General features: G+C 33.6%; 1 protein-coding gene across 1 annotated transcript in view; it reads left to right on the forward strand.

The window, feature by feature from the left end:
• The window catches only part of DOK5 (docking protein 5), a 145,741-nt gene extending 121,144 nt beyond the window's left edge, over positions 1-24,597 (forward strand). Inside the window, exons 7-8 of the mRNA XM_003757680.2 lie at positions 16,736-16,856; positions 23,539-24,597. Of these exons, the coding sequence (XP_003757728.1) occupies positions 16,736-16,856; positions 23,539-23,603 (186 nt within the window). The 3' untranslated portion in view covers positions 23,604-24,597. The remainder of the gene's footprint in view (positions 1-16,735; positions 16,857-23,538) is intronic.
• The last annotated feature ends 1,476 nt before the right edge of the window (positions 24,598-26,073 follow it).

Genomic DNA, 26,073 nt, shown 5'->3' on the forward strand with positions numbered 1-26,073 from the left:
AATTTTGTCTAAATTTCTGAAAAGATTTTCCATGGATGGTACATGTGGTTGCATGTTGTAGGTGTTCATAGGTAGGCTACTGTCTCACTTCGATCCAATGATGCTTCTTTAATTCAGATTCACTTATTTAATTAACAGTGATTTTGCTTCTAAAGGACTGTTCATATAGACAAATGATAGCCTGACAAAGTGATAACTTGCTCTCTTGTTGACTCTTCCTTTCCTAAGCACACTTATCAGAGCTCTTATTTCAATTGAACAACTATTTGTTGAGTGCTTACCACTTGCTCTGGGATAATATAAAGTCAGAAATGAAAAATTTCCTATTCTAGACCTAGGGAGAAGTCATGCTAGTGGAAGGGAATATAAAACACACACCGACACACATATATGTATATGTATATATAAATGCAAAACAGAACAACTGTGCATCATTTTATGATCTGAGAGGTCCAAAAAAGACCAATAACGATTAACATTATTTATTTGAACAAACTATTTGGTTGAGACTAATACAGAAACATCTTTTTTTTTAATCTCCTGGCTAAATATGAATATCAGTCCTTTGACAGTGTGGAGTGCATCTAGGGGAGTAAAAAAAAAATTATATTAGTGGATGACTTGGCCATTAAGGGATCACTGAAAAGTACTGGGGATTCAGGAAGTGAAAAAATGAATACTTAGGGAGACTTGTTAATATTCTGTAAGTTTTTAAGGGGTTGTCACAGAGAAGGTTTCAGCTCATTATGATTGTTGCCAAGTATAAAAAGAGGAACAAGAGTTGGAATTTCATTGGAGATAGATTTTGACCCTATGGAAAGAGAACAAAGCATGAATTTGAACTTTGTGAAAATTTAATGACATGCCTTGAAGAGTAGTGGGGTTTTTTCCCATTTGGAGGTCTTTAAGAGGAGAAACCCTTTGTACTTTAACTCTACCTTATTATCAATCAAGCAAAAATTCTTCTTCCTTGAAACTTTAACCCACTGTTTCTAATTCTGCTAAGTTTTCTCACATTAAAATCCTCTTCAAATACTTGAATATTATCATACCCCTTTATCTACCCCATTTCCAACTAAAGTTGTCCATATCTTTAAGGCCTATTCTAGTTTTTTATGTAAGTTATTCTAATATGGAAGAACAACATATACCTCTATATTTAGACAGTAGACTGCAGTACCTTTAAAAATGCTTTTCATTTAAAAATCAGTTTCTTTAAAAAAAAAATTGAGTTCTGAGTTCTCTCCTTTTTTCCCTCCTGCTGCTCTTCTACCCACCAAAGAGGCAAACAAATGATGTCCATTGTGCACATAAAATCATGTAAATCATATTTACATATTAGTCATATTGCAAAAAAGAAAAGAAAAGAAAGAAAATCATACTTCAATTTGCACTCAGAGTTCATTAGTTTTTTTTCTCTGGAGGTATAAAGCGTGTTTTTGTTTTCATCATGAGTCCTTTGGAATTGTCTTGGATGATTGAATTGATGAAAGTAGCCAAGTTTTTCAAAGTTGATCATGATTTTAATGTTGTTGTTACTTTGCACATTGGTCTCTTGGTTCTTCTTATTTCATTTTGCATAAGTTCATAAGGTCTCCCCTCCCCTATCATTTCTTATAGCGCAGTAGTACTTTATTAAAAAGCATATGCTACAACTTGTTCAGCCATTTGCCAATTGATGTGTTTCCCTTTAATTTTCATTTATTTACCTCTACAAAAAGAACTGCCTTTAATATTTTGTACATTTAAGTCATTTTTATTTTTATTTGATATTTTTGTTATGCAGACCTAGTTGGGGTTTTGCTAAGTCCAAGGGTATGCACAATCTTATAGCTCTGGCATATTTGCAAATTGTTCTTCAGAATCTTTAGACCAATGTACAACTCCACTAACAATTTTTTAGTGTTTCCTCATCCCACCAGCATTTGTTATTTCTGACAAGTGTGAGGTAGTTCCTCAGAATTGTTTTAATTTGCACTTTTCTAGTTAGTAGTGAATTAGAGCATTTTTTCCCCATAGGATTACAGATGGTTTTGATTTCTTTTTCTGAAAACTGTCAGCTCATATCATTTGATTGTTTATCAGTTGGGGAATGACTCTTAGTTTTAGAAATGTGATTTGGTTCCCTACATATTTGAGAAATGAGGTTTTATCAATGAAATTTTTGATATATTACATTTTCTATGGTACCTTTTAGGAAAATGTCATTCCCATGATTATCTCTTTTAATTGTCTCTTTTTGCATTTAATTTGTCTGAGATGAAGATTGTCACTCCTACATTTTTTTGAACTTCTATTTAAATATAATATGTTCTGTTTCAGCCTTTTATATTTATTCATTTGTGTGTTTCTGTTTCAAGTGTTTTTTTTTGAAACATTTGTTCTGGATGAAGAGGAAAAAATGCATTATAAAATTCCAAACTAAATGTGATTATAATATATGAGGTACTTTTTAAAGGACAGTATCTATTTCTCGCTGATAAAGAGAATGGAAAATATGTTTAGTTTTCTTCAAGTCTTCTTGCCTTTATTCCAATCATCTCTCCTTGTGGTCATTGTTTATTACAGTATATTTTAGGTTAAAAATAAAATCCTTAATGTAACTATAGTATATAAAATAGGTATTATATTATCTCATCAAGTTATGGTCTTGGTCCTAGAATAAATGTACAGCCTATGATTCTGGTTTCTAATCTATTCTGTTGTCCAATTCCATTTTATGTGCAAGCTCATCCCATTCATATTCACAAATATAATTATTGTGTATTTCTCTGCCTTTTATTTTCTTTTTTTCTCTTTTTTTATCCTGTCCCTCCTCAAAAGTCTATTTTGATTCTGAGCACTATCTCTTGAATCTGTTCTTTTTTCATTTTTATCATTCCCTCACTCCTCCCTATACTCCCCCCATCTTTTATCTCCTTCCCGTTCTATTTATCACACACACACACACACACACATATACACACACACATACACACATACATTTTTTGAGCTAATTCTGATGAAAGGAGTTCAGGCACTGCCCTCCATTCCCACCTTCATTATAAAAGATATTCCTTGTGTATCTCTTTTATTTTATTTATTTATTTTTTAAAAGCTTTTTTATTTTCAAAACATATGTATGGACAATTTTCAACACTCACTCTTGCAAAATCTTGTGTTGCAAATTTTTCCCTCTCTTCCCCCTACTCCTTCCCCTGGATGGCAAGTGATCCAATATATGTTGAACATGTGCAATTCTTTTATACATATTTCTACAATAATCATGCTGCATAAGAAAAATCAGATCAAAAAGGAAAAAAATGAGAAAAAACAAAATGCAAATAACAACAACAAAAAAGAGTGAAAATTCTATGTTGTGAGCCACATTCAGTTCCTACAGTCCTCTCTCTGGATGCAGATGGCTTTCTTCATCACAAGATCATGTTCACCTCTTTTATGTGAGAACATTTTCTCCTTTCTCCTCTAATATCTCTTTTCCTAGTGAACACCTCTTTCCCATTTTTTCATTTTTTTGAGATCATTCCCAAGTAGTTAACTTACATTCCTGCCTTTTGTCTTTCTATCCTAATAATGATAAAGTCCTCACAACTCGGAGGAAGAAAAACAAAAGTGAATAGAAATAAAGACAGGATAAAACTGGAGATACTTCATCTTATTATTTTTAAAGCAAGAATGACAGCATTGCCCACATGAAGTTACAGTCACCAAATGATAATAACATCCAATTCCCCAGCATTTGTATTTCTGTCCCAGGAGAGTGGGTAACTGCCACTTAGTTTTGCAATTATCATTTTAAGCAGTTTTGTATTGATTAAATGAATCTGCTTCATCAAGCAGAAAGAGCCCCAAAGAATACAACAAATGAAATGATCTCAATATAATAATCCCAGCCCTGAGTCTTAAATGATTCATGTGCATGTGCTTTCCCATCCGTGGGTATGATCAGCCTCTGAAATAGAGCATTGCCAGTCATAAGAGATAATAGATTTGCTCCATAAATAAATGTTTTCTTTTAAGTGCTTTCCCCCCCTAAATTCCAAAATTATCCATTTTCTTTTAGAGGACACATTTGTTATGGATGAAGGAGAAAAAAATACATTGTAAGACTCCAAACTAAATATGATTGTAATGTATGAGATACTTTTTAATGGACAATACCTGTTTCTTGCTGATAAAGAAGATGGAAGATATATTTAATTTTCTTTCTTTTTTTTTTATTTAATAGCCTTTTATTTACAGGATATATACATGGGTAACTTTACAGCATTAACAATTGCCAAACCTCTTGTTCCAATTTTTCACCTCTTACCCCCCCCACCCCCTCCCCTAAATGGCAGGATGACCAGTAGATGTTAAATATATTAAAATATAACTTAGATACACAATAAGTATACATGACCAAAACATTATTTTGCTGTACAAAAAGAATCAGACTCTGAATTATTGTACAATTAGCTTGTGAAGGAAATCAAAAATGCAGGTGTGCATAAATATAGGGATTGGGAATTCAATGTAATGGTTTTTAGTCATCTCCCAGAGTTCTTTTTCTGGGCATAGCTAGTTCAGTTCATTACTGCTCCATTAGAAATGATTTGGTTGATCTCGTTGCTGAGGATGGCCTGATCCATCAGAACTGGTCATCATCTAGTATTGTTGTTGAAGTATATAATGATCTCCTGGTCCTGCTCATTTCACTCAGCATCAGTTCGTGTAAGTCTCTCCAGGCCTTTCTGAAATCATCCTGTTGGTCATTTCTTACAGAACAGTAATATTCCATAATTTTCATATACCACAATTTATTCAGCCATTCTCCAACTGATGGACATCCATTCAGTTTCCAGTTTCTAGCCACTACAAAAAGGGCTGCCACAAACATTCGTGCACATACAGGTCCCTTTCCCTTCTTTATAATCTCTTTGGGATATAATCCCAGTAGTAACACTGCTGGATCAAAGGGTATGCACAGTTTGATAACTTTTTGAGCATAGTTCCAAACTACTCTCCAAAATGGTTGGATTCGTTCACAACTCCACCAACAATGCATCAATGTCCCAGTTTTCCCGCATCCCCTCCAACAATCATCATTATTTTTTCCTGTCATCTTAGCCAATCTGACAGGTGTGTAGTGGTATCTTAGAGTTGTCTTAATTTGCATTTCTCTGATTAATAATGACTTGGAGCATCTTTTCATATGACTAGAAATAGTTTCAATTTCTTCATCTGAGAATTGTCTGTTCATATCCTTTGACCATTTTTCAATTGGAGAATGGCTATTTTTTATAAATTAGAGTTAATTCTCTATATATTTTGGAAATGAGGCCTTTATCAGAACCTTTGACTGTAAAAATATTTTCCCAGTTTATTGCTTCCCTTCTAATCTTGTCTGCATTAGTTTTGTTTGTACAAAAACTTTTCAGTTTGGTATAATCGAAATTTTCTATTTTGTGATCAGTAATGATCTCTAGTTCTGCTTTGGTCATAAAGACCTTCCCCTTCCACAGGTCTGAGAGGTAAACTATCCTATGTTCCTCTAATTTATTAATAATTTGATATATTTAATTTTCTTCAGATTTTCTTGCCTTTATTCCAATCATTTTTCCTTGTGGTCATTATCAATTACAGTACTTTTTAGATAAAAAAACACTTAATATAACTATAGTATATAAAGTTGGTATTATATTATTTTAGCGAGTTACGATCTTGATCCTAGAATAAACATACAGTATGTGTGGACCTCAAAAATAAAACCAAGCTCAAAGCAAGGAGAAATGCTTTTCTTGACAACTTCTGAAATATATTCTCCTTGCTTTGATCTTATTGTACAATATGTTTTTACCGTGTTCTCCTTTTTAGCAGTGCCCATACACACACACACACACACACACACACACACATAAACACACATACACAATTAGTTGTGGCTTTTTCTACAGTATGCAACTGTATGCTGTAAGGTTAAAGTTGAACTTGACTTTTGAGTCTTGCCAGTATTACAGAGTTAAACGGATTTTCCACAAACCAAAGCTAGTGCTTTAGTAAATGGTTTAATGAAATGTGGCTCAAACTTTCATCTCTTTGTATCCAAAACACTGGCGATTATCCTTTTCAAATTTAGATAGACTGGTTTTCAGATGGATTACAAACTGTCCATTTCCTGGCCCTTTAAAGATTGTTTGGAGCTGCCAAATCTTGTGCTTTTCTCTTCTTTCCCCTTTTCTCCCTTCCTTTTTCTGTCTCTCCTTCCCCTTTTACTTCTACCTTTTCCCTTCCCCTTCCCCTCCTCTCTTTAATTGAATTTCCTTCTTCTTTTCTCTTGCTCTTGCCTTTTCCCTTCCCTTGATTTCTCTTTTCACTACTCTTCTTCTCTTTCTCTTTCACTAATTCAGAAAGCCATGACTTTGGACCCAGAAGACATATAAATAGTACGTGTCGTCCTTGAGGTTAAAACCAAGTGCAGAGTGAAAAAGAATGCCTGCCTTGACAAATTCTAACATATATTTTCCTTCCCTTAACCTTATTCCAAAAAAAATGCTGTTTAAACATTTACTAAACTTGTTTCAAAGTCACTTCCACACCCTGATCAGGTATATGAATGAGAACCTAATCAAGGAGCTAAATATAATTTAACTTTAAAATGGCTTATTAAAAAAAATTCATCCTCCTCAGCTATTTAAATAATTTGAAATGTTAAATATATTCTTTTTGCTATTTCCTCTTATCTTTACATTAGAACACTGTCAAATATATATTTAGGAGAAGACAAGGTTTCCTATGCACATAACATAGTCCTTTCTTCCTTGATTAAAGAAGCTTTCTTAACCAATAGATGAGCTTTCTCATGAGGAAAAATATGTGGTTTCTGTTTATTATGAGATACAATGTTTTATTAGTATTATTGATTTTAAAAATAAGAATTATCTCCATTGTAGAAAAGGAAAACTCTAGGGCTAATGTCCCTTAAAAATAATTTGTTGCTTTCATTTTCTTTTTTCTTTGTTTATTTTGGGGTTTTTTGCGTTCTTTTTGTAGTGGAGCAACTATTTAAAAAATAATATTTTATTTTTCCTCAATTACATATAAATCAAATCACATGTATAACATGTAGCTTTTTTAGAGTTTTGAATTCAAAATTTTATCCCTTTCTCCTTGCTTTCCCCCCTCTCTGAGATGATAAGCAATCTGATATATATTATACATGTGCAGTCATATAAAACATTTCTTTATTAGTCATTTTGTGAACAAAAACTAGAAAGAAAGAAAGAAAGGTAAAGAAAGCAAGCTAACAAGGAAAAAAGGAAGGAAAGAAAGGAGGAAAGAATGAAGGAAGAAGGGAAATAAAATATAGTATTCTTTAGTTAGTATTCAAGGAAGGAGGGGGGGGGGGAGACAGAAAGAGACAGACCAGAGAGACACAGAGACAGATAGACATTTTTTTCTTCCTAAAATTTCTCCAAAATCTTTTATAATTTATCCTTATTTACTGAATGAATACATAAATGAATGATTATGGTGGGGTTTTCATTTAATCAGTCAACAAGTCATAGACTAAGTGGATTTTTTTGTGTGTCAGATATTGTACTAGGGGTATGGGAAAGAAAATGAGAATTTAGAAAAAGAAACTTTCCCTTCCATCACAGGATTCAGATTTTATTAAAGTGGGAATGAAGGGACATTATATAAATGTAAAAAATATATAATAAATATATTTAAGATAACTTTGGAGAAGCTTATAATATCTGGAGAAATCAAAGCAGGATTCATGTAGAAGATGTTATTTAACCTGAGTTTTAAAGATAATTTAGGATTCTAAGGTGGATGGAATCCATCCTGGGCATGTGGGGAAATATGTGCAGCAGCATAGAAATAGAAGATAAGGAAATCACAATAAGAAAGGTAATTTGGGTCATAGATTATATGTGAAGGGGAGTAATCTATAATAGGGTTGGATAGGTAAATTGGAGCCAGGTTATGAAGGACTTTGAATGCTTATTAGAAGAGTTATTTAATCCTAACAGTAATAGGAAAATACTGGAGTTTATTGAAAGAAGGGTGACATATTCAAATTTGTGCTATTGGAAAAATCACTATGGCAACTGTGTGCAAGATGAATTGGAAAAGGAGGGACTTAAGGCAAAAACTAGATTGACAGCTATGTGAATGGAGAGAACAGGCTATATGTGAGAGATGTGAAAGGTAGATTGAAAAGCCTGGATCCTTCCCTTTGATGATTTCACTTTGTTGCATGCATCCCTGTTAATCTGGGGATCCAGGTGTTTGGTGATTCCTCCTCATTAATTATAGAATAAAATTTCTCATTAATCCTAGAATAAGGACCTCAAGCTAACCTAGACTGACACTTTAGGCTTTCTACAATATGATCCCATGCTATTTTTATGTTTATCAACCACTAATTTCAGATATATAAGCATATGGAAATTTAAAGCTGGAAGGAAACTCAGATCATTGAGTTGAACCTTTTCAATTACAGATGGGGAAAATGAGTTCTAGGGAATGAAAGTAACTTGCTATCAGCCACAAATGTCATATATAAAAAGAATCAGAACTTGAACCCCAATCTTCTGGGATACTAACATTCAATTTCATCTATGGCAGTCTTTTAGGATTATACATAGATTTAGAATTTGAAGAGACCTTAGAGGTTAATATCCACATTTTATAAATGAGCAACTTTTGCTTATTGGGATTGCCTAACAGCAATGTCTTTCTAGCAGGCAACTGCCTATTCACATGTTATTCAGTTTTCTAAATCCAGTATGACTCTTCATAATGACCCCATTTGGGGTTTTCTTGGCAAAGATCACTATTGTAATTTTGCTATTCTCTTCTCTAGCTCATTTTACAAATGAGACAACTGAGGAAAACAGGGTTGAGTGACTTTTCCAGGGTCACACCACTAGTTAAAGTATCTGAGGCTAGATTTAAACTTGGGTCTCCAGCTCTGGCCCTTTATCCACTGGTCCACTTACCTGCCCTATTCCCATCTTAGCTTTCCTTGATGTTCAGATAACTCTATGGCCATCTCCTCTTTGAGGTTTCTTCAATTCAGCATCTCATTCAACAAACTTTTTAAAAAAGTGACACTAGTACAGAAAGTGGTTAAGTCTGTGAGTGAGAAAAGACTGAAATTCAAACTTTTGATTATTAACATTGTCAAAACTGTTTTCTGTGAAATTACCTCAAAACTGAGGTTGAAGGAATAGAAAGTGACTCTCTCTCTGTATATATGCACACATATATATTTATATTTGCCTGTGCAAAAAAGTGTCCCTCTGGAAGACCCCTTTGGAGGAGTGATAGGGCTGTGATGAGTGCTGACTGAGGGCTTGCAGTTCTGACCAGGCTGTCACTGCAATGATTTGTGCCTATTTCTGAATGAACGCAGACGGTGGTCGCAAACACAGGCATATGGTCTTTATGATTGACTGTGGCACCAAACAGGCCCATTCTGTCATGCTGTTCTATTTCAGCAAACAGAGTGCTCTGCAGTTCAAACTGTTGGGTCCTGGGGAATGGCAATATGGTACAGTATTGCTGGGCAATTTTGCAGTGCTCCGGAACAGCTTTCTCCATCCCAGATGGGTATAAGAATTGCCTTAGCTTCAGCTGAACTAAATGAGGAACTTGGAACAAAGCAAAACCAAAAAAAAAAAAAAAAAACCCACAAAAAAGCCAACAAAACAAAACATTGTTGGAGGTTAAATAGAACAGATTTTTCTTCTTGACTTGATTCTAAGAATAGCCAGATTTCTCTTCTTTCCCTCTGACAACAAATCAAAACAAACCCCCCCCAAAAAAGGAAAAAAACCCAAATGCATCTCTTACTAGCCAACCCATATTTCTCACCTCCTGCAAAGACTGACTTTAGGAGTCACTTTGTCTAGGGAGCATTTCTTGGTTAACCTGCCAGAATCAGATTATAAAGTTCAAATCATAGAGATTATTCATTCATTCACCACTCATGGACTCATATTTATTTATTTAATGTTATTTGCTAAGTATTTATAAGTACCATTCTGTTTGTGTTCATTTCATTCTCCATCTCAAACTAGAAGTATCAGCTATAGAATTTTAGAAAAGTCACTTGATTGAAAGTCACATAATCAAAAAAAACTAAAGAATATTAGAGTTAGAAGTAAATCTAAAAAGTGTCCAGTTGAACCACCTATTATAGTATTATGGGTATGGAATAAAAGACAATAACTTGACCGTGTATTGTGGAGAATTGTATGAGAGTTGAGACAAGAAGCACAGTATCCTGTTTTACAGGGACTAATCTTTCTCTGAGATATTTCTCAGAAAAATTTTCTAAATATAAGATTTTGCCAAATCTTTGTAAATATAAGATAATACTTATTAAAAGTGCTTAGCACAATACCTGGTGCACAGCAAGTACTATACACTCAACACACACATATATAGGTATATGTATATATAATATTTATATGTTCACTATTATATATACATATATACATGCACATATACATATACAAAGACATAAATATATGTATTTGTACATACATATATAAATGTATATACATTTGTACATACATATCTATCTATATCTATATCTCCATATCTGTCTATATGTATGATGCCTGCAGTGCCAAGTATTATGCTAAGTATTTTTAATAAATATTATCTCTCTGTGTGTACATATATACATATATATCATATACATACAAAATGTCATTTATGCAAATACAAATATTATATAGACAATACAAATACTATATATAGTATATATATTATGTATATATGTATTATTTATATGCTGCCTTGCACTAGCTATGCACTAGCTAGTGAGTAGAATATTGGAATCAGGAAGACTCATTTTCCTGAGTTCAAATCTGGTCTCAGATATTTACTCATTCTGTGACCTGAGGAAGTCACTTCATTCAATTTACCTTAGCTTCTCATCCACAAAATTATTTAGTAAAGGAAATAAGAAACCACTCCAGTATCTTTGCTGTAAACAAAACAAAACAAAGAGAAACAACCAAATGAGGAAATGAGAGTCAGCTTAATGCACAATTAAAATGTCTCAACCACAACAACTAACTATGACAACAACAACATGAAAATGTTTATTCTCATGCTCTGCTTTTCTCCCCTTTATACTGTCAGGAGATGACTGTACAACTTTGGAAAGTCACTTAATTTCTCTGCACTGTTTCCTTATCTATAAAATGAAAATAATTCTTATATTTCCATGGCAAGAATTATTATGAGGATTAATTTAGGTTTTCTATTATCAAGTTGTAACCAGGAAGTTCTATGTAATTCTGAACTGTGGTTATTCCTTTTTCTTAGTTGCTACAGATGCTATAACAGAGAAAGTATGTCTTTATTCCTTAGAACAAATAACTTTCAGTTCATCCAAGGTTGAGCACTGGACTCAGTGGGGGATGTAGTTTAGGCAAAATTAGATTTTTAAAAATTCTGCCTGTGTCTGTGATTTAATATTGTATAGAACTTTTGGTGAGGAAATTCTCTCTATCAGTGTATATCTCAACAGCTATTCTTCAACTTATACTTTAGAGAGTTTATTGAAGAATATGGAAATTAAGTGACTTTTTCATGGTTTCCCAGCCATCATGTCTCATGAGTTAGGACTTAAATCCAGAGGATCTGAATCTAAAATTGGCACTGTCTTCTTCACTGTTACTTCAGTACCTCCTCAAATGTCTATTTAAAATTCATTAAAAACTTTAAGATTATGTGGCTTTCAATTCACTCCGTCTGAAGCCAAAAAATCAGCTCCTGTTTCTCACCAGATTGTGAATGATTGGTTGGTTGCCTGGCACATGATTTTCTAAATGACTTTTTCCAGGACACATCCTAAACAACATTTTTTGTAATACCCAAATATATTTATTGTTATTTTTTTTACTAAATAGTATTTTTTTCTGATTACATACAAAGATAATTTTCAACATTCATTTTTGTAATATTTTGAATTCCAAATTTCTCTCTCTCTCCTTCCTTTTCCTTTCTCTTCCCCAAGACGCAAACAATTCAATACAAGTTATTACTGTATAGTCATGTTAAACATATTTCCTTATTAGTCATGTTGTGAAAGAATAATCAGGACAAAAAGAAAAAAAATGAGAAACAAAAAACAAAGAACAAAATTGAAAAAGCAAAAATAGTAAAAAAAATAGTAAAAAATATGCATTCAGATTTAATAGTTTTTTCTCTGGATGTGGATAGCATTTTCCATCACATGTCTATGAGAACTGTTTTGGATCACTGTATTGCTGAGAAGAGCTAAATTTATCATAACTGATCATCACACAGTTGTGCTGTTATTCTGTACCATATTCTCCTGGTTCTGCTCACTTCACTCACCATCGGTCTTTCCAGGTTTTCTGAAAGTACTTGCTCATCATTTCTTATAGTACAATAGTATTCCATTACATTTAAATACTATAACTGGTTCAGCCATTCCCCAGTTGATGAGCATTCGCTCCATTTCCAAATTTTGCCATCACAAAAAAATATTTTTGTATGTCTTTCTCCCTTTTTGTCATCTTTTTGGGATACAGATCTAGAATTAATTTTGCTGGATCCAAGGATAGACAGTTTTATAGCTTTTTAGTCATTGAAGAATCCAAATTTATGTAGCATTTTAAAGTTTGTAAAACATTTTACTCATGATTCTGTGAGGTAAGTAGTGCAAAACCATTATTGTCACTTACATAAGAGGATACTAAGTCTTAGAGAACTAAAGGAACTTGCCAGTAGTCTTACGTAAATGAAGAGGAACGATGTCAAAAAATTGAAATGCTAAAACTTTACCAGAATGTCTATAGTGATCTCTTCTGATCTTTAATAATAATAGAATTGCTATTTGTATTCAACATGTCAGTACTAATTAGTAAGTTGGTACTCTATAAAATGGAGTCAGGAAGAGGAGCTGGATCAAACACATTTATTTAAAAGAAACTTGTGTTTTAAAAGTTAATAACTTTAAGAACACTCAGAAATTCATTTTTAAGGTATTTGTAAGTGGAAGGTTGCAAAAGAACAGAAAAAATCACATATGATTAAAAAAGGGGTGAAGTAAATTATTGGAATATATTAATCTATATGCCATTTACTTATCTATAAAAATTTTTGAAAATGGTTTCTGCATTTAAAAAAAAGGTGTCCTTGATTAAAATGTTAGAAAAGAATAGGCAGCTTTTGCCTACTGTTGTCTACAATAAACTATATCTTCACAGTCAAACAATAGACACCTCTATTATAGAACACAAACCAGTTCTTATCATTTTAATATATCATTTTATATATAATTATTGATTTGCTTGTGTTTGGTGAAAAACAAAATTTAGGAGAGCAATATTATTCTTCCTGTCTCCCATGTACATGGTAAGTTCATACACGATATCTTTATAATTTCAGCCATAAAAATAAATTTGTTTAATGATCTCACTATGAATATAAAACTAGGTATAAAACCAGGGATGTTGTCACCGAGTTACTCACCACTGTTACAGATGAGATTGTAAAGTCCAAATGAAAGAGATATTTTATATTTGTTGTTCTTCAGAAACTGTGTTTACAAATGGTTTTAAGACATTTGCTTTGAGATCTTGAACTCTATTAGATTCCTTTTGTATGATCAATAGCCACTGTGAAGAAATCATACTTAGTCTACAGATAGAAAACTAAATGCAGAAAATTGCATATTTTTTAAATTCTTCCGTACAGTTGAAAGAATTGAACTGGAACTTCAATGAGTCAGTCCATTAATATATGTATCTTAGGCAGGGCACTGTAGGGTAGATACACATACAAATGGATCCTCTGTAGTTTTTGGACCATCATTATTTACTGATGTACTTCCCTTGTTCCTCTCAGTAAGTCTTCCTTTTAACAGAGAAAAAACAGTTACTCAAAACCAACAGATAAGACAGCTAAAAATGATAATGGATTTAACATTTTTATCCACATATTTTATCTTCTATCTCAACTGAAAAGGGGAAACTATGCTTCATCACCTCTCTTCTGGGATCAAGCTGGTTAATGGCATTTAATCTGGATTTATCTATTTTTAATTTGTTTTCATTTACATTATGGTAGTCGTGTATTTTGTTCTACTGATTATTTCCTTCACTCAGTTCATGTATGTTTGTTCATTTTATTTTTGGAGTTCTACATACTCATCATGTTTATGGTACAACACAGTGGTCTAGTTCATATATCACAATTTGTTTAACTATCCTCCATCAATAAATTTCATATTTTCTTTAATTTTAATATTCTCCTGATATTTCTAGCCATTACAAATCATGGGGTACTAAATATAATATCTGAGAAATCTAAATTGCACTTAGCCCAAAGGGCAAAGATTTATGATGGTGATCAGTAGGCTATTATATATTACTAATGATCACTTGTACAGAAGTGATGCAAATTCATTGTATAAACTACAAATTTAAATCAAATAATCAATTATTAAATTATTTACAATTATTTAATTTACAAAGAAAAATTAACATAATAATCTCCAAGAGATATAAAACAATGATTAATTATTATGTAAATAATAGTCTTCTTTATCAACTAAAATATAACCTGTTCTATTAGTGTCAGGTAGGTGACATACTAGGTAGAGCACTGGACCTGGATTCCCGACAATTATAGAACCTGACAGATAATAGGTACTTAAATACTTATTCTCTTACCTCTTTTCTCTCCATTATGTAGCATAAATTAGAATAGAGAATCTGAAGGCAGAGATGAGAGAAATGGATGGAAGTTTCAGAGAGGCTAGTTTTGTCTTGATGTAAGAGGGAAAAAGAAAACACTTCCTTAAAATGGAATTTTCTCAAAGTAGGAAATGCCTCAGAATGTAGTATTATCACTTCTTATGGTCTCCATGCAAAGGCTGGGTAGCAATAGTTGGGGATATTTTTGTGGGAGTTATTTTAGCAGTTTGTGTTGCCTTCACTAAGGCCTTTTCAAATCTAAAATTCTATGATTGAGAGACATTCAAGGCAACAAGAGACATGTTGACATCATGGTGGCTAGAGATACTGGAACATTTCTTTATATAGGGGAAAAATATATATATATATAAAATACACGTCATCATCTGAAGCCCAGGGACTCTAAGGTTATGACTGAGAGGTAGAATGCAAAGAAAGGAAGAGACATGACCAATGTGCAAGCAAATCATTTGCAAACCATATTAAATAGCAAGGTTTCCATGAACAGAAGCCAATTTGACTTCTATTTCTTAAGCATTTCAATTCTAGTATCCTTGGGGACTGCTTGTCATATGCCTGTTATACCTGTTTGATAGTTCAGTACTGAACTGAACTTATTTTTAGTTTTCCTTAAAGACCTTTTTCCAGAATAAATGGGTCAGAATTATGAGCTTATGATGAGCTTTGGATTTACCCTTAGATATATTAAAATATTTGGAATATTGACAGTTTAATCAGAACATTTATTTAATTAGAACATTCCATTTCATAATTATGCTCAATTTACTATATGCTATCAGAAGACTAACTGAGAATATGAATAATAATAAGATAATAAATAATAAAAATAAGAATATCACAGTGATTTTGAAGGCAAGAGGCCTGGACTGGATTATCTCTTGAATTTCTTTGCAGCTTTGAGCTAATCTCATCTTCTTGCCTTACCACATAACTTTTCTGCATGCAATCTCCTCTCTTCCCCTTGTCATTCATCCAAATCCATGTTTCTCCTTTAAGACTACACTTAGTGAAGGTCTAGATATCCTCCAAAAACCTTTACCCAAATGCTCAGACAACTTCTCACCCTCAATTTTCTTCTTCTCCATGCCCTTCTTTTTTTTTAATCTGAGGGCCTAATACACTTAACACTTGATTCTATACCATCACTGATAGGTCTGATTATTTCCTATGCTTTGTGCCTCTAATGAGACTGTCACATTAGGAGCTACAATAATGAGTGATCTCATCGTACTTTATCTCATGCATTTTTCATATTTTAATTTGCATTAGATTTCTCTATAAAAATTCTTACTGCATGCCCTTATCTTATAGGACCTACAGTAATAATGTTTTCACCTTAGGCAAGTGAATTGAAGTGGTCCATGAATGATTTACCAGGAATATGGCCTTAGAGGGAATAAACACACCCTGAACACCCCGAGGTTGCTAATGTCTTGAAGTTTATCTATCTCTGGAGGGAAATATGAGCAGGAAAAAGAAAAGGAAAATGTTGGCCATAGGGTGGGCAGGATAGTTAGCTGAGTAGAGATGTGCAGGAGGGAAAGGGTAGGATCTTAGGATAATAGATCCAGAGTTGAAGAGACTTCAAAGACCATCCAGTCCAACTTCATTCTAAAGATGAGGCTCTGGTGAGTTCATATAACTGGCTCAAGGTTCTAAGGTTCAAAAGGTATTAAGTCTCAAAGGTGGGACTTGAACATGACTCCGTTGGGTTCAAAGTTGTAAACGAGGGTCCTTTGCACCAAACCAGGCTGTCAGTGAGGTAGATGGGTGAGGAGTCACAATAGCGGAGGTGGGCGGGTGAGAGAGGGTAAGGACTGATGGTAGCAGTGGATCCAGTCTGCCCCAAATGTACTGGTTCCCTTGCCTGTAGGATAGGAGGTCTTTGAATAAATCTAGACTCCACCTTATTTAATTTTACTCTTGTAGGGAGCTGTCTCGGTATCTTCCTTCATGTCCTGCTCTTCTCCCCACAGCTCCAAATGAAGATGAGTGAGCGAGCTGTCTCGCTCAGCACCATGGTGCCCCTTCCCCGCAGTGCCTACTGGCAGCACATCACTCGGCAGCACAGCACCGGCCAGCTGTACAGCTTACAAGGTGAGCAGACCAGGCCCTCTCAGTGGGTTTGGGGCAATATTAACCTTTTTGGGTCTTCTACTGACTCTTTTAGAGAAACCTACTTAGATCCTCTGTTCATTCTGAAAGTTGTTCTATTCAAATAGCAAATAATGGTAAGTCCAGTGTGACCTATTCTTGGTGAAGCTTGAATTTGAATGAACAATGATTCTTTTCTCAAATACTTACAGATCATTGCTTTGATAATTATACTTTTGTCAGGACTAGAATACAAACGGAATGATCTAGAGTTTGCATATTCACAATCATTTGTTTTTGAAAATAAGGTCAACACTTTATTGCATCATAAAACCACAGATTTAGAGCTAAAAATCCATTTAGTCCCATCCCCTCCTTTCACAGAAAAGGGAGATGGGGTCTAGAAGGATGAAATGGCCAGCCCAAGATCAAGCAAGTAGTAGTCACAGTCAGGATTAGAACTAAGCTCCTTTAAGTACTGGTTCTTTAATTCTATCTCCCCAATTTATCTTCATCATCTGAGACTTAGTAATATTTATTTTAAGTCAGAAGACCTGAATTTGAACTCCATTGCTATCATTTACTGCCTATATGATCTTACTTATCTTACAATCTTGCTGGGTCTTCACCATTAGATTAGATAACATCTAAGATCCTTTGCATCTCTAAATGTATGATTCAGTGATCTTAATAATGTCTGCCAATTCTTTTGGTACCTCAGCATGTATTATATATTAAGATCTGGTCATTTTAATTTGTTGAGGGGACACTGGGTGCTTGTGTCACCATCTTATTTGCCCATTTTACCTCATATTTCAACTCCACGTTATCCATTTTGATCTTATTCCTCCTATTTGGAAGATAAACCTTAGAAGAGAAAATAGAAACAAATTGAGTTGAACAGTGCCATAGTCTTGTTATCATATTATCATTACCTTTTTCAGCCTCCAAAGAACACTCCTATACATGTTTTTTTTTCCTTCACATTGTCTCAAAGTATTTATTCTCACCAAAACCTAATCTCTCTTTTTTGTTACTCATAATCATTATTATTCCTTGCTAATCTATGCTCTCTAGGAATGATTCTCCTACAAGTATGTTATTCTTTCTTAGCTAACTTTCATTGCTTTCCTTTGCTTCTATGTTGTATAAAAACCATCTTAAATGTGAGATGGTAAGGAATGCCCTCGTGTAGTCATATCATTATCCTTAGAAAGCTTTCCCTTTCCCTCTTCATATATCTCATTTTTTTTTTTCTTTTTTTCAGATGAGGCAATTAGGGTTAAGCAACTTGCCCAGGGTCACACAGCCAGGAAATGTTAAGCGTCTAAGGCCAGATTTGAACTTAGGTCCTCCTAACTTCAGGGCTGGTGTTCTATCCACAGCTCCAATTAGCTGCCCCATATATGTGATTTTTATAGGACACTGAAGTGGCAAGTGGATAGAGTGCCAGGCTTGGAGACAGGAAGACATCTTCCTGAGTTCAAATTTAGACTTAAATATTTAATAGCTGTATGACTCTGACAAGTCACTTAACCCTATCTTATCTTAACCCCAAGTGCCTGAGATTACCCCAGTTTTCTGATCTGTAAAATGAGCTGGAGAAGGAAATGGTAAACAACCCTAGTATCTTTGCCAAGAAAGCCCCAAAACAGTTCGCAAAGAATGACACAATTTAATAATGAAGATATCATTTTTTTATCTTCAGAATTCATTTTTGAGACTTTGGGCTGCTTTTCCTGTAGAATTTTTACCTGCTATTTATCATTTATGTGAAGTCTTTGATATATGTGTTCCCAATATATAGTATTCCACATGATATTTAACATTCCTCTCCTGTCATGAATTCTAACATGAAGCAGTTAATTGTAGGCAACTTCATTGTCTCAACTTCATCAACCACTTCCATTTTGTCGATCAGAACCAGGTCCAGAATTACAAAGCAGTTCTCTTGTCAGTTCCTTCATCTTTTGCAGAATGAGATCATAATTGAAACAAGTCAAAAATATCTCAACTGCTGTGCTTTCAGTAGTGAGAGAGATAAAAATATGCCTTAAAACTCTCAGTTAAAGCTCTCAATCACTATTCATTCATTGCTCCAAGTGAAGTTTGTAATCTGAACTAATCTGATTTAATCCTTCTATCCATGCGGTCTGTAGTAGGCTACAACATAATTTCTATTTTATCCTTTATTAACTTTTACTCACATGCTTTCTGTATCTTATGTCCCCCCTCAATACCTGAATTTTCTCACAGTGGTGCAGGATTAATATACAATGTGTCATCATTATTCTTTTAAAAATCTCCCTTATTTAGCACTTCACAACTTTTCTAAAATAGGTACACACACACACACATATATAATATATATCACATATGTAAATATGTGTATAATTTTGGTATTGTGCTTTCATTTCTATAGATGTATTCCCTCCCCCTTTATTTAGTGGACCATCCTCTATAACAAAGAATAAAAGAAAAAATAACAGTTCAGAGAAACTAACCAACACATTAAGCTAGTGTGACAGTACAGGCAGTATTCTACAACCATAGTCACCCACCTTTACAAAACATGGAAGCAAATTCATCTTCTCATCTCTTTTCCTAGTCATTATAATTATACGGCAATTCAGTTTTATTTTATTGTCCTTTCCATTTAAATTGTTATAATCATCGTTTATATATTTGCTTTCTGCGTCAAACATGATTAATTATTTTATTGACTTTAAATAATGCATACTTTTCCAGATTCACATTTTAATCATGGGATGAGTCCCATCCCAATAAGTCTCAGGACTACCTCAGGACTACCAATTTCCTCTTTTTTATTTCTATCTCACCTTCTTTGTTATCCACATCTAAACATCCAATGCAATTGTAAATGGACATCCTCGGGTTTTATTATTGTTTCTTCTTTGATATCATCACCTATAAATTCTGATTCTTCTGCTATCCTATGTTGTGCCCTGCCCCACCCCGCCTCTCTTTCTCTCACTTGTATATGAATTGGCAGATATTGCCAGTCAGTTCCTCCCTCCTCATTTTTAGATTAAAATCCTCTTGATCAGATTCTCAAGGCATTTCTCAAATACGTTTTTTACCACCAAACCCACTCCCCACTTCCATTAGGTAGGTTCAAATTATTCCTAGGCAAGACACCATCATTCTAATATTTTAAACCATGGTCCAAAACTACAAATCTCATTCTTAATTATAATCTTATTAACTTGATATTCACTTTTGAATTTTGTCTTCCTCTTTCAAAGTCCTTCTTTAAATGGGCTGTTCTAATGAAAACATCACCTGTGACCTTATGTCTTCTGTCATTTGCCCCTAATTTTATAATTTTAGCAATGTTATCATGATTCCTATTGGTGGTATAATTTGTCTCCTCATCAATCACCAGGAGGCAGTAGTGACTGTCAGGTTTGACAGGTTTGGGTACATCCTCTGTGAAGACAGCACAAATTCTTTTTAATTTGTCAAGAAAACAAAGAGCTGCCTTGGTACCCCTCAGCAGGTAAGCACCAATTACCACTATTCCTCTATTCTTCTTGTGGCCATTACTAGATGACCTCTCACCTGATGGAATGTGTGGATCATATTATTATTTCACAGATTATAAAAAGTTGTCTCCTAAGATGGTTTACTTCTCCCATCATATCTATTATTTAGTTCCAGATCTTCAGTGGTCCTTTTTCTTTCTCACTTCTGTCACATTCTTCAATTGTCCAGCTTTCCAACTCAGGGTTATCCCCTCTTTTTTCTCTTTTGTTTACTTTCTAAAGCTTTTCTTCTATCTTTTCAAGGGAGACTTCATTAATTTTTGTAACCTTGAGAATAGAAATATTATCTAGCTCTTTCACCTTCTATAGGATAAAGATTTATGGACAATTTTTACATACACAGGTTTACCTGATATTGGTAGAAACCTAGGCATTGTACTCTCTCTGAAGGCATCAGGTCTCTTAATTGTGATTGGTTACTTGTGGCTAACAGGAATATTGCTTATTTGGAAAATGTTTTGCTTATTTAGTGAGTCTCAAGGAAACTTCATAATTTAGTCATGGGGAGGTTTCACAATTTTTTTTTGCAACATAACATGCAACTGCCTTGATTGCCAGAGTATTTTTGTGCTGAGCCTTAATGGAAACAGCAACAGTCACAGTTCTTAAATGAGAATTCAATCTCCAGCCAGGTGCTAGCAGCTAAATTTAATTACCACTCTCATTCCTCCTTTTCTGCTTAAGCTTAGATCCGTGTCTAATAATTGAGTATTTCAGAAGTTAGGTGATTTCTTCAGAGTAGTTTCAATCACAGATATAGAGTTACAAGGGATATCATAGGCTTTCTATAGTTTTCCTTGTACAGATGAGGAAATTGAGTTCCATAGGCTTTCTATAGTTTTACTTGTACAGATGAGAAAATTGAGTTCCATGGAGGTTAAGTGACGTACATACACAGAGCATTACCCAACCCTAGCATACGTTATAAGCTTTCAAAAACAGAGTTCAAAGATCCATCATTTCTCTGGGATCAATACTCTACCTCATATAGTTTTTATTATTGATTAGCTTGGTGATCATGCAAAAGTTAAACTAGCACAACTTCATTTAACATACATTAACAATGACTAACACATTATATAGTGCTAGGTATATAATATGTAGAGTCATATAATTGTAGAGCTTGAAGAAATAATTTAGTACAATCTTTCCACTTTAAAGATTAGGAAGTCGAGTTATTGTATGAATCAATGAATAAAATACAATCTCTTGGCCCATCATTTTTCTGGTCTATAAAACAAGGAGGTTGACCTAGATGAATTTTGAGGCTCTTTCCAAATTTTAGATACTAAAGTCTATAATTTAAAAAAATTTAAGAAAAGATGCAAAAACAAAACAAAACAAAAAAACGAAAACCTATCTACTCTTCTTTCCCATGGTCATTGAAAGTTCTGACTGAATAAAAACAACAACAAATAATTGCTAGTATTAATATAGCATTTTCTGATTGTCAAAGTGCTTTCCTGACCTTATCTCATTTAATTCTTTGAACAGCTCCGTGAGGTAAATGCTATTATTATCTCTACTTTACGAATGAAGAAATCGGTTCATATAGGTTAAACACAGCTATTAATTATTTCAAACAGGATTTGAATCCAAGTTTTCCTAGTTCAATAGTATCCTAGCTATTATTTTTGTATATATCTCTGCCTCAATTCATGCCACATTCCTCCATTTAGGATATTATTTCCACATAGAAACACAGACACATGCACACACATTGGGTGTCTCTAACAAATTTAAATTATTAAAGCTTAAACAATCACACTAGAGATTGGGTTACACTAGAGTGAACACTTTGAATCTTACATATTTACTCTATTCTTTGTGTTTCCAATCTTATATGCAAAATTGCTCTTCTACTGCATAAGAAAAAAAGAAAAGAAAAAAAGACATGTTGAGTAGCAACATTTATAGAGTAATGTCCGGGGCCATATCAATTGATGAGTTTGGAAAGACATTGCTTCTGACATTTGGGGCATTTATCTTGGTTATCTGATATTTGTTGATATATTTCTAATTATCTTCCATGACAAGTCTGAGGGATAGCACAGGAAGTTGCTTATCCAGGAACTTTTTAGCAAAATTTCAATCTTGAATAAAAACCAATAGTCCCCAAAATTCCTCCCCTACAATTCTAATCATAGGGAGCCATCTGCTGGTTAACTTGAGAATTTGTGTTTTATTTTATTTTTTTCCGTGGAAGACAGGATGACAGAGGCTATCTAACCTACTTCTTGCCTGTATCATGCCTGATGAATTAGCTGTCTGTCTTTTGACGATGTATAATCATAGTCAATGAATAAATGAAATGGAATCCATATGGAGATCATCATATGTAACTTATCAGATCGATAGCTTTTAATGGTAACATGAAACAATGGAATCATAAGATTTAAAGCTAGAATGGAAAGCTACTTCAAATGACTCATCTTATATTTGGTGAAATTGAAAAGAAAAAAATAATTTTGGCACAATTAGTGTGTTAGCAGAAGCAGTATTTAAAACCAAGCCCTCTGACTCCAGATCCAGGAATCTTGCTGGGATCCCCCTTCTGAAGAAAGATTATATTATGGTAATTGGATAGAATACAAGGACAGGTAGAACTGGAGTTTGTATGTTTAGCCCCTAGTCCTGCCTTGATCACTAACCAGCTGTATGACTTTGAGAACATTTCCTTCTTTGGGATTCAATATCCTTACTGTAAGATGAAGTCCTCGCCCTATAAAAGTGTTAGGTTAATTATAGGTTAATTATTTTGAAAAGTGCCTCTAGTTTTAGAGGCAGCTAAGTGATGTAATGATAAGAATTCTGGACCTTGCGTCAGGCAAACTTGACTTGCCTGAGACACTGACTAGCTATGTGACCACTGTCAAATAATTACAAGAAAAAAGACTGGGACTCAGATTCTTCATCTGTAAAATAGGGATAATAATATCACCTACCTCTCGTGTTGTGAGAATAAAATAAGTTAATATTTGTAAAACACTTGGCACAGTGCCTGACACAAGTAGGTGTTTAATAAATGTTTGTTATCTATTTCCAATAATCTAAAGTTCTCTGATATCATAACTTGATTTTTAACTTTAATTATAATTTTTTAATTCTTTTTGGCTAAGATGGTTCAAGTCCTCTGAAGCTTCACCGAACAGAGACATTTCCTGCCTACCGATCAGAACACTGATAGAGACTGCAGTGGTTCTTGGAAATACTTGTGATTTGTCAGCCAATGGACCAACATGGAGGAAAAACAAAGCACGACAACAAAAGAGCAGGGACAAAAGCGAAAATGAAGTACTGGCTAATTTACTGTGACTCAGAAGTTCTTCAATATAAACATATATATATTTTTTACCTTTGCCAAAATGAAAAAAAAATTGCTGTGTAGATATTGAATCCTTGTTTCAGAGTTTACAGCTGGACAAAAAATGAGTTATATCATTGGTTGGTTTGTATGCTAAATAGTGTGTCCTTTGCAAATATTTGAATTTATCTTTGTGGATTGTTGTGACGTTGCTTTCATCAGTTTTAACTGTACCTTGGTCCATGCCAACAATTATCTGGCTCTTACTTCTTGAATGTTGTGCTTTACAGTTCCTAAAACTGTTGTTCAGGTTAGTTATTGGGAACCACATTTTATTAAATGACTGGCAAATCAATTATCTGACCTGCTCTTCATAGATCAAGCTTTGTTCAGAAATGACATTTTCCAAGGACTCTGTCAAGTGGCATTTATGGGGTTGCATTTTTTTTAAAGCTTTTACTTGGTTTAGAACATCTTCATAAAAGATTTTAAAATAAAAATCATTATTCACCCACATGGTCTCCTGCATTCAGTAATGGAACATCCCTGTTGTGTGTATTCACCACATAAAATGTGATAGGCTTTATTTATTTATTTATTTATTTTTAATTACTCTGTTTTAGTAGCACTAAAAAGAACTCTGGGTTAAGCTAAAGTTTAACAAGGGAGGGACACAGGTATTTTACCCAGGGTTTTCTAAAAAGGAATGATTTAATGTGGGGCTGCATTCTAGCAGCCAAAACCAGACCTGGACCAAAATTTTGGAAGCTGACATATCCCTGGAAGTTCAATAAGTAGGTGAGTAACTCCTTGTGATTCTATATAGTCTCATTCACATCCCAGAACTTTTATTGAATAAAATTAAAGAAATGAGGTGGCTCAGCTTTTCTTTCTCATGGATCTTATAAAAAAATTTCATTTTTCATAGTTTTCCAAAAAGCATGTAGTACTGATTAAATTCCAAAAACCTTACTTATATTCAATAATACATCACTTCCCACTTACATAGTACCTTAATGTTTACATAAAATTTTGCTTAAAATGCTCCAGTGAGATTTTTAACATAAAGTATTCATACGCTCACTTTATACATGAGGAAATTGAAGCCTTTAGATAATAAATGGCTTGTTAATATCATTGCATTCACTATGGTTAGCTTTTAAGTGTTAGAGCCTAGGTCAGAACCAACACCACCTGGCTCATAGTCCAGTGTTTTTTTCCTCCATTACAACATGTTCACTCTCTACCAAGCTTAGAAGATTTTATGAAGTGATCACCTCGAATCCAAATTACTTGGTACTGGCAAGGATTTTTTGAGTAGCAACGTGTTCATTTTTTGGCAATATATTAATCTATTATTTTGTGTTTCTGCTCTGTATCCTACAATATCTGCTTGATCATTTTGACTCAAAACATTGCTCACTTCTCATGCTTTTCCCAATTTTTACTCCACCCTTCTGCGCTTCCAGCCTATGTCATATAATCAAAATTCTTATCTAAAATATTTAGTTCAACACATTTTTCACTCTAGTCATTTCTATGTCTTCATTCCATTACTTTTCTTTCTAGAGAATACCTAAAGAGCAAGTCACTGGTTTTCATTAATATGTAGCAGAAGGAATTAAATTGAGGGATTAAATAATAGGAATAAAATTAAACACATAATTGCAAAGTAAATAAAGTAAAAATTGTTGAAGTAGTTCTAAAGTTAATATTAATGCACAGGAATATTGATTTTGTAAACTACAATGAAGATTGGGCTTGGGTTCTAAAAGAAAAACAAAATCTCTACAGAAGTTCATTAGGCAATTTGAATGTTTTATGTTATTTTTGCTAGCATGGGCATATCACTTATGATAAAATAGTTCAAGTGCCAACATAATAAAAGCTTGTTGAATGAATGAATGAATAAATGAATGATTGAATTTTATCATTATGATTACTACTACTTTGCAAATTCTAGCACTCACTTACCTTAGATATACTTAGAACTAAAGAATTTCTAGCCTGGTACCAGCCCTTTTCAATAGAGACTCTTTGAACTTAGCTAGATTGATCTTTGGAGTATTAGCAATATACCAAGTATTTCTATCTTGGCAGGATCCACGGGAGCACACATTCAATTGGTATAAGCTAAAAAGATCCCAGATCAGCTCCTCCATTTCACAATAAGACCTAAGAGGTTATACTAGATGCCTTGAGAAATTTAAGAAATATACAATTTGACCTTATGGAGAATAAGTTCAAGGTTTATGAATTCATTTTAAGTCAGCCAAATTTGAAATCTAACTCTTACAGAATAATACATGTGGGAAAGCAGGCATTTTCCAAAGCTATTTTAGAAATATAT

The sequence above is a fragment of the Sarcophilus harrisii genome, chromosome 2 (genome assembly GCF_902635505.1).
Source record: "Sarcophilus harrisii chromosome 2, mSarHar1.11, whole genome shotgun sequence".
Lineage (NCBI taxonomy): Eukaryota > Metazoa > Chordata > Mammalia > Dasyuromorphia > Dasyuridae > Sarcophilus > Sarcophilus harrisii.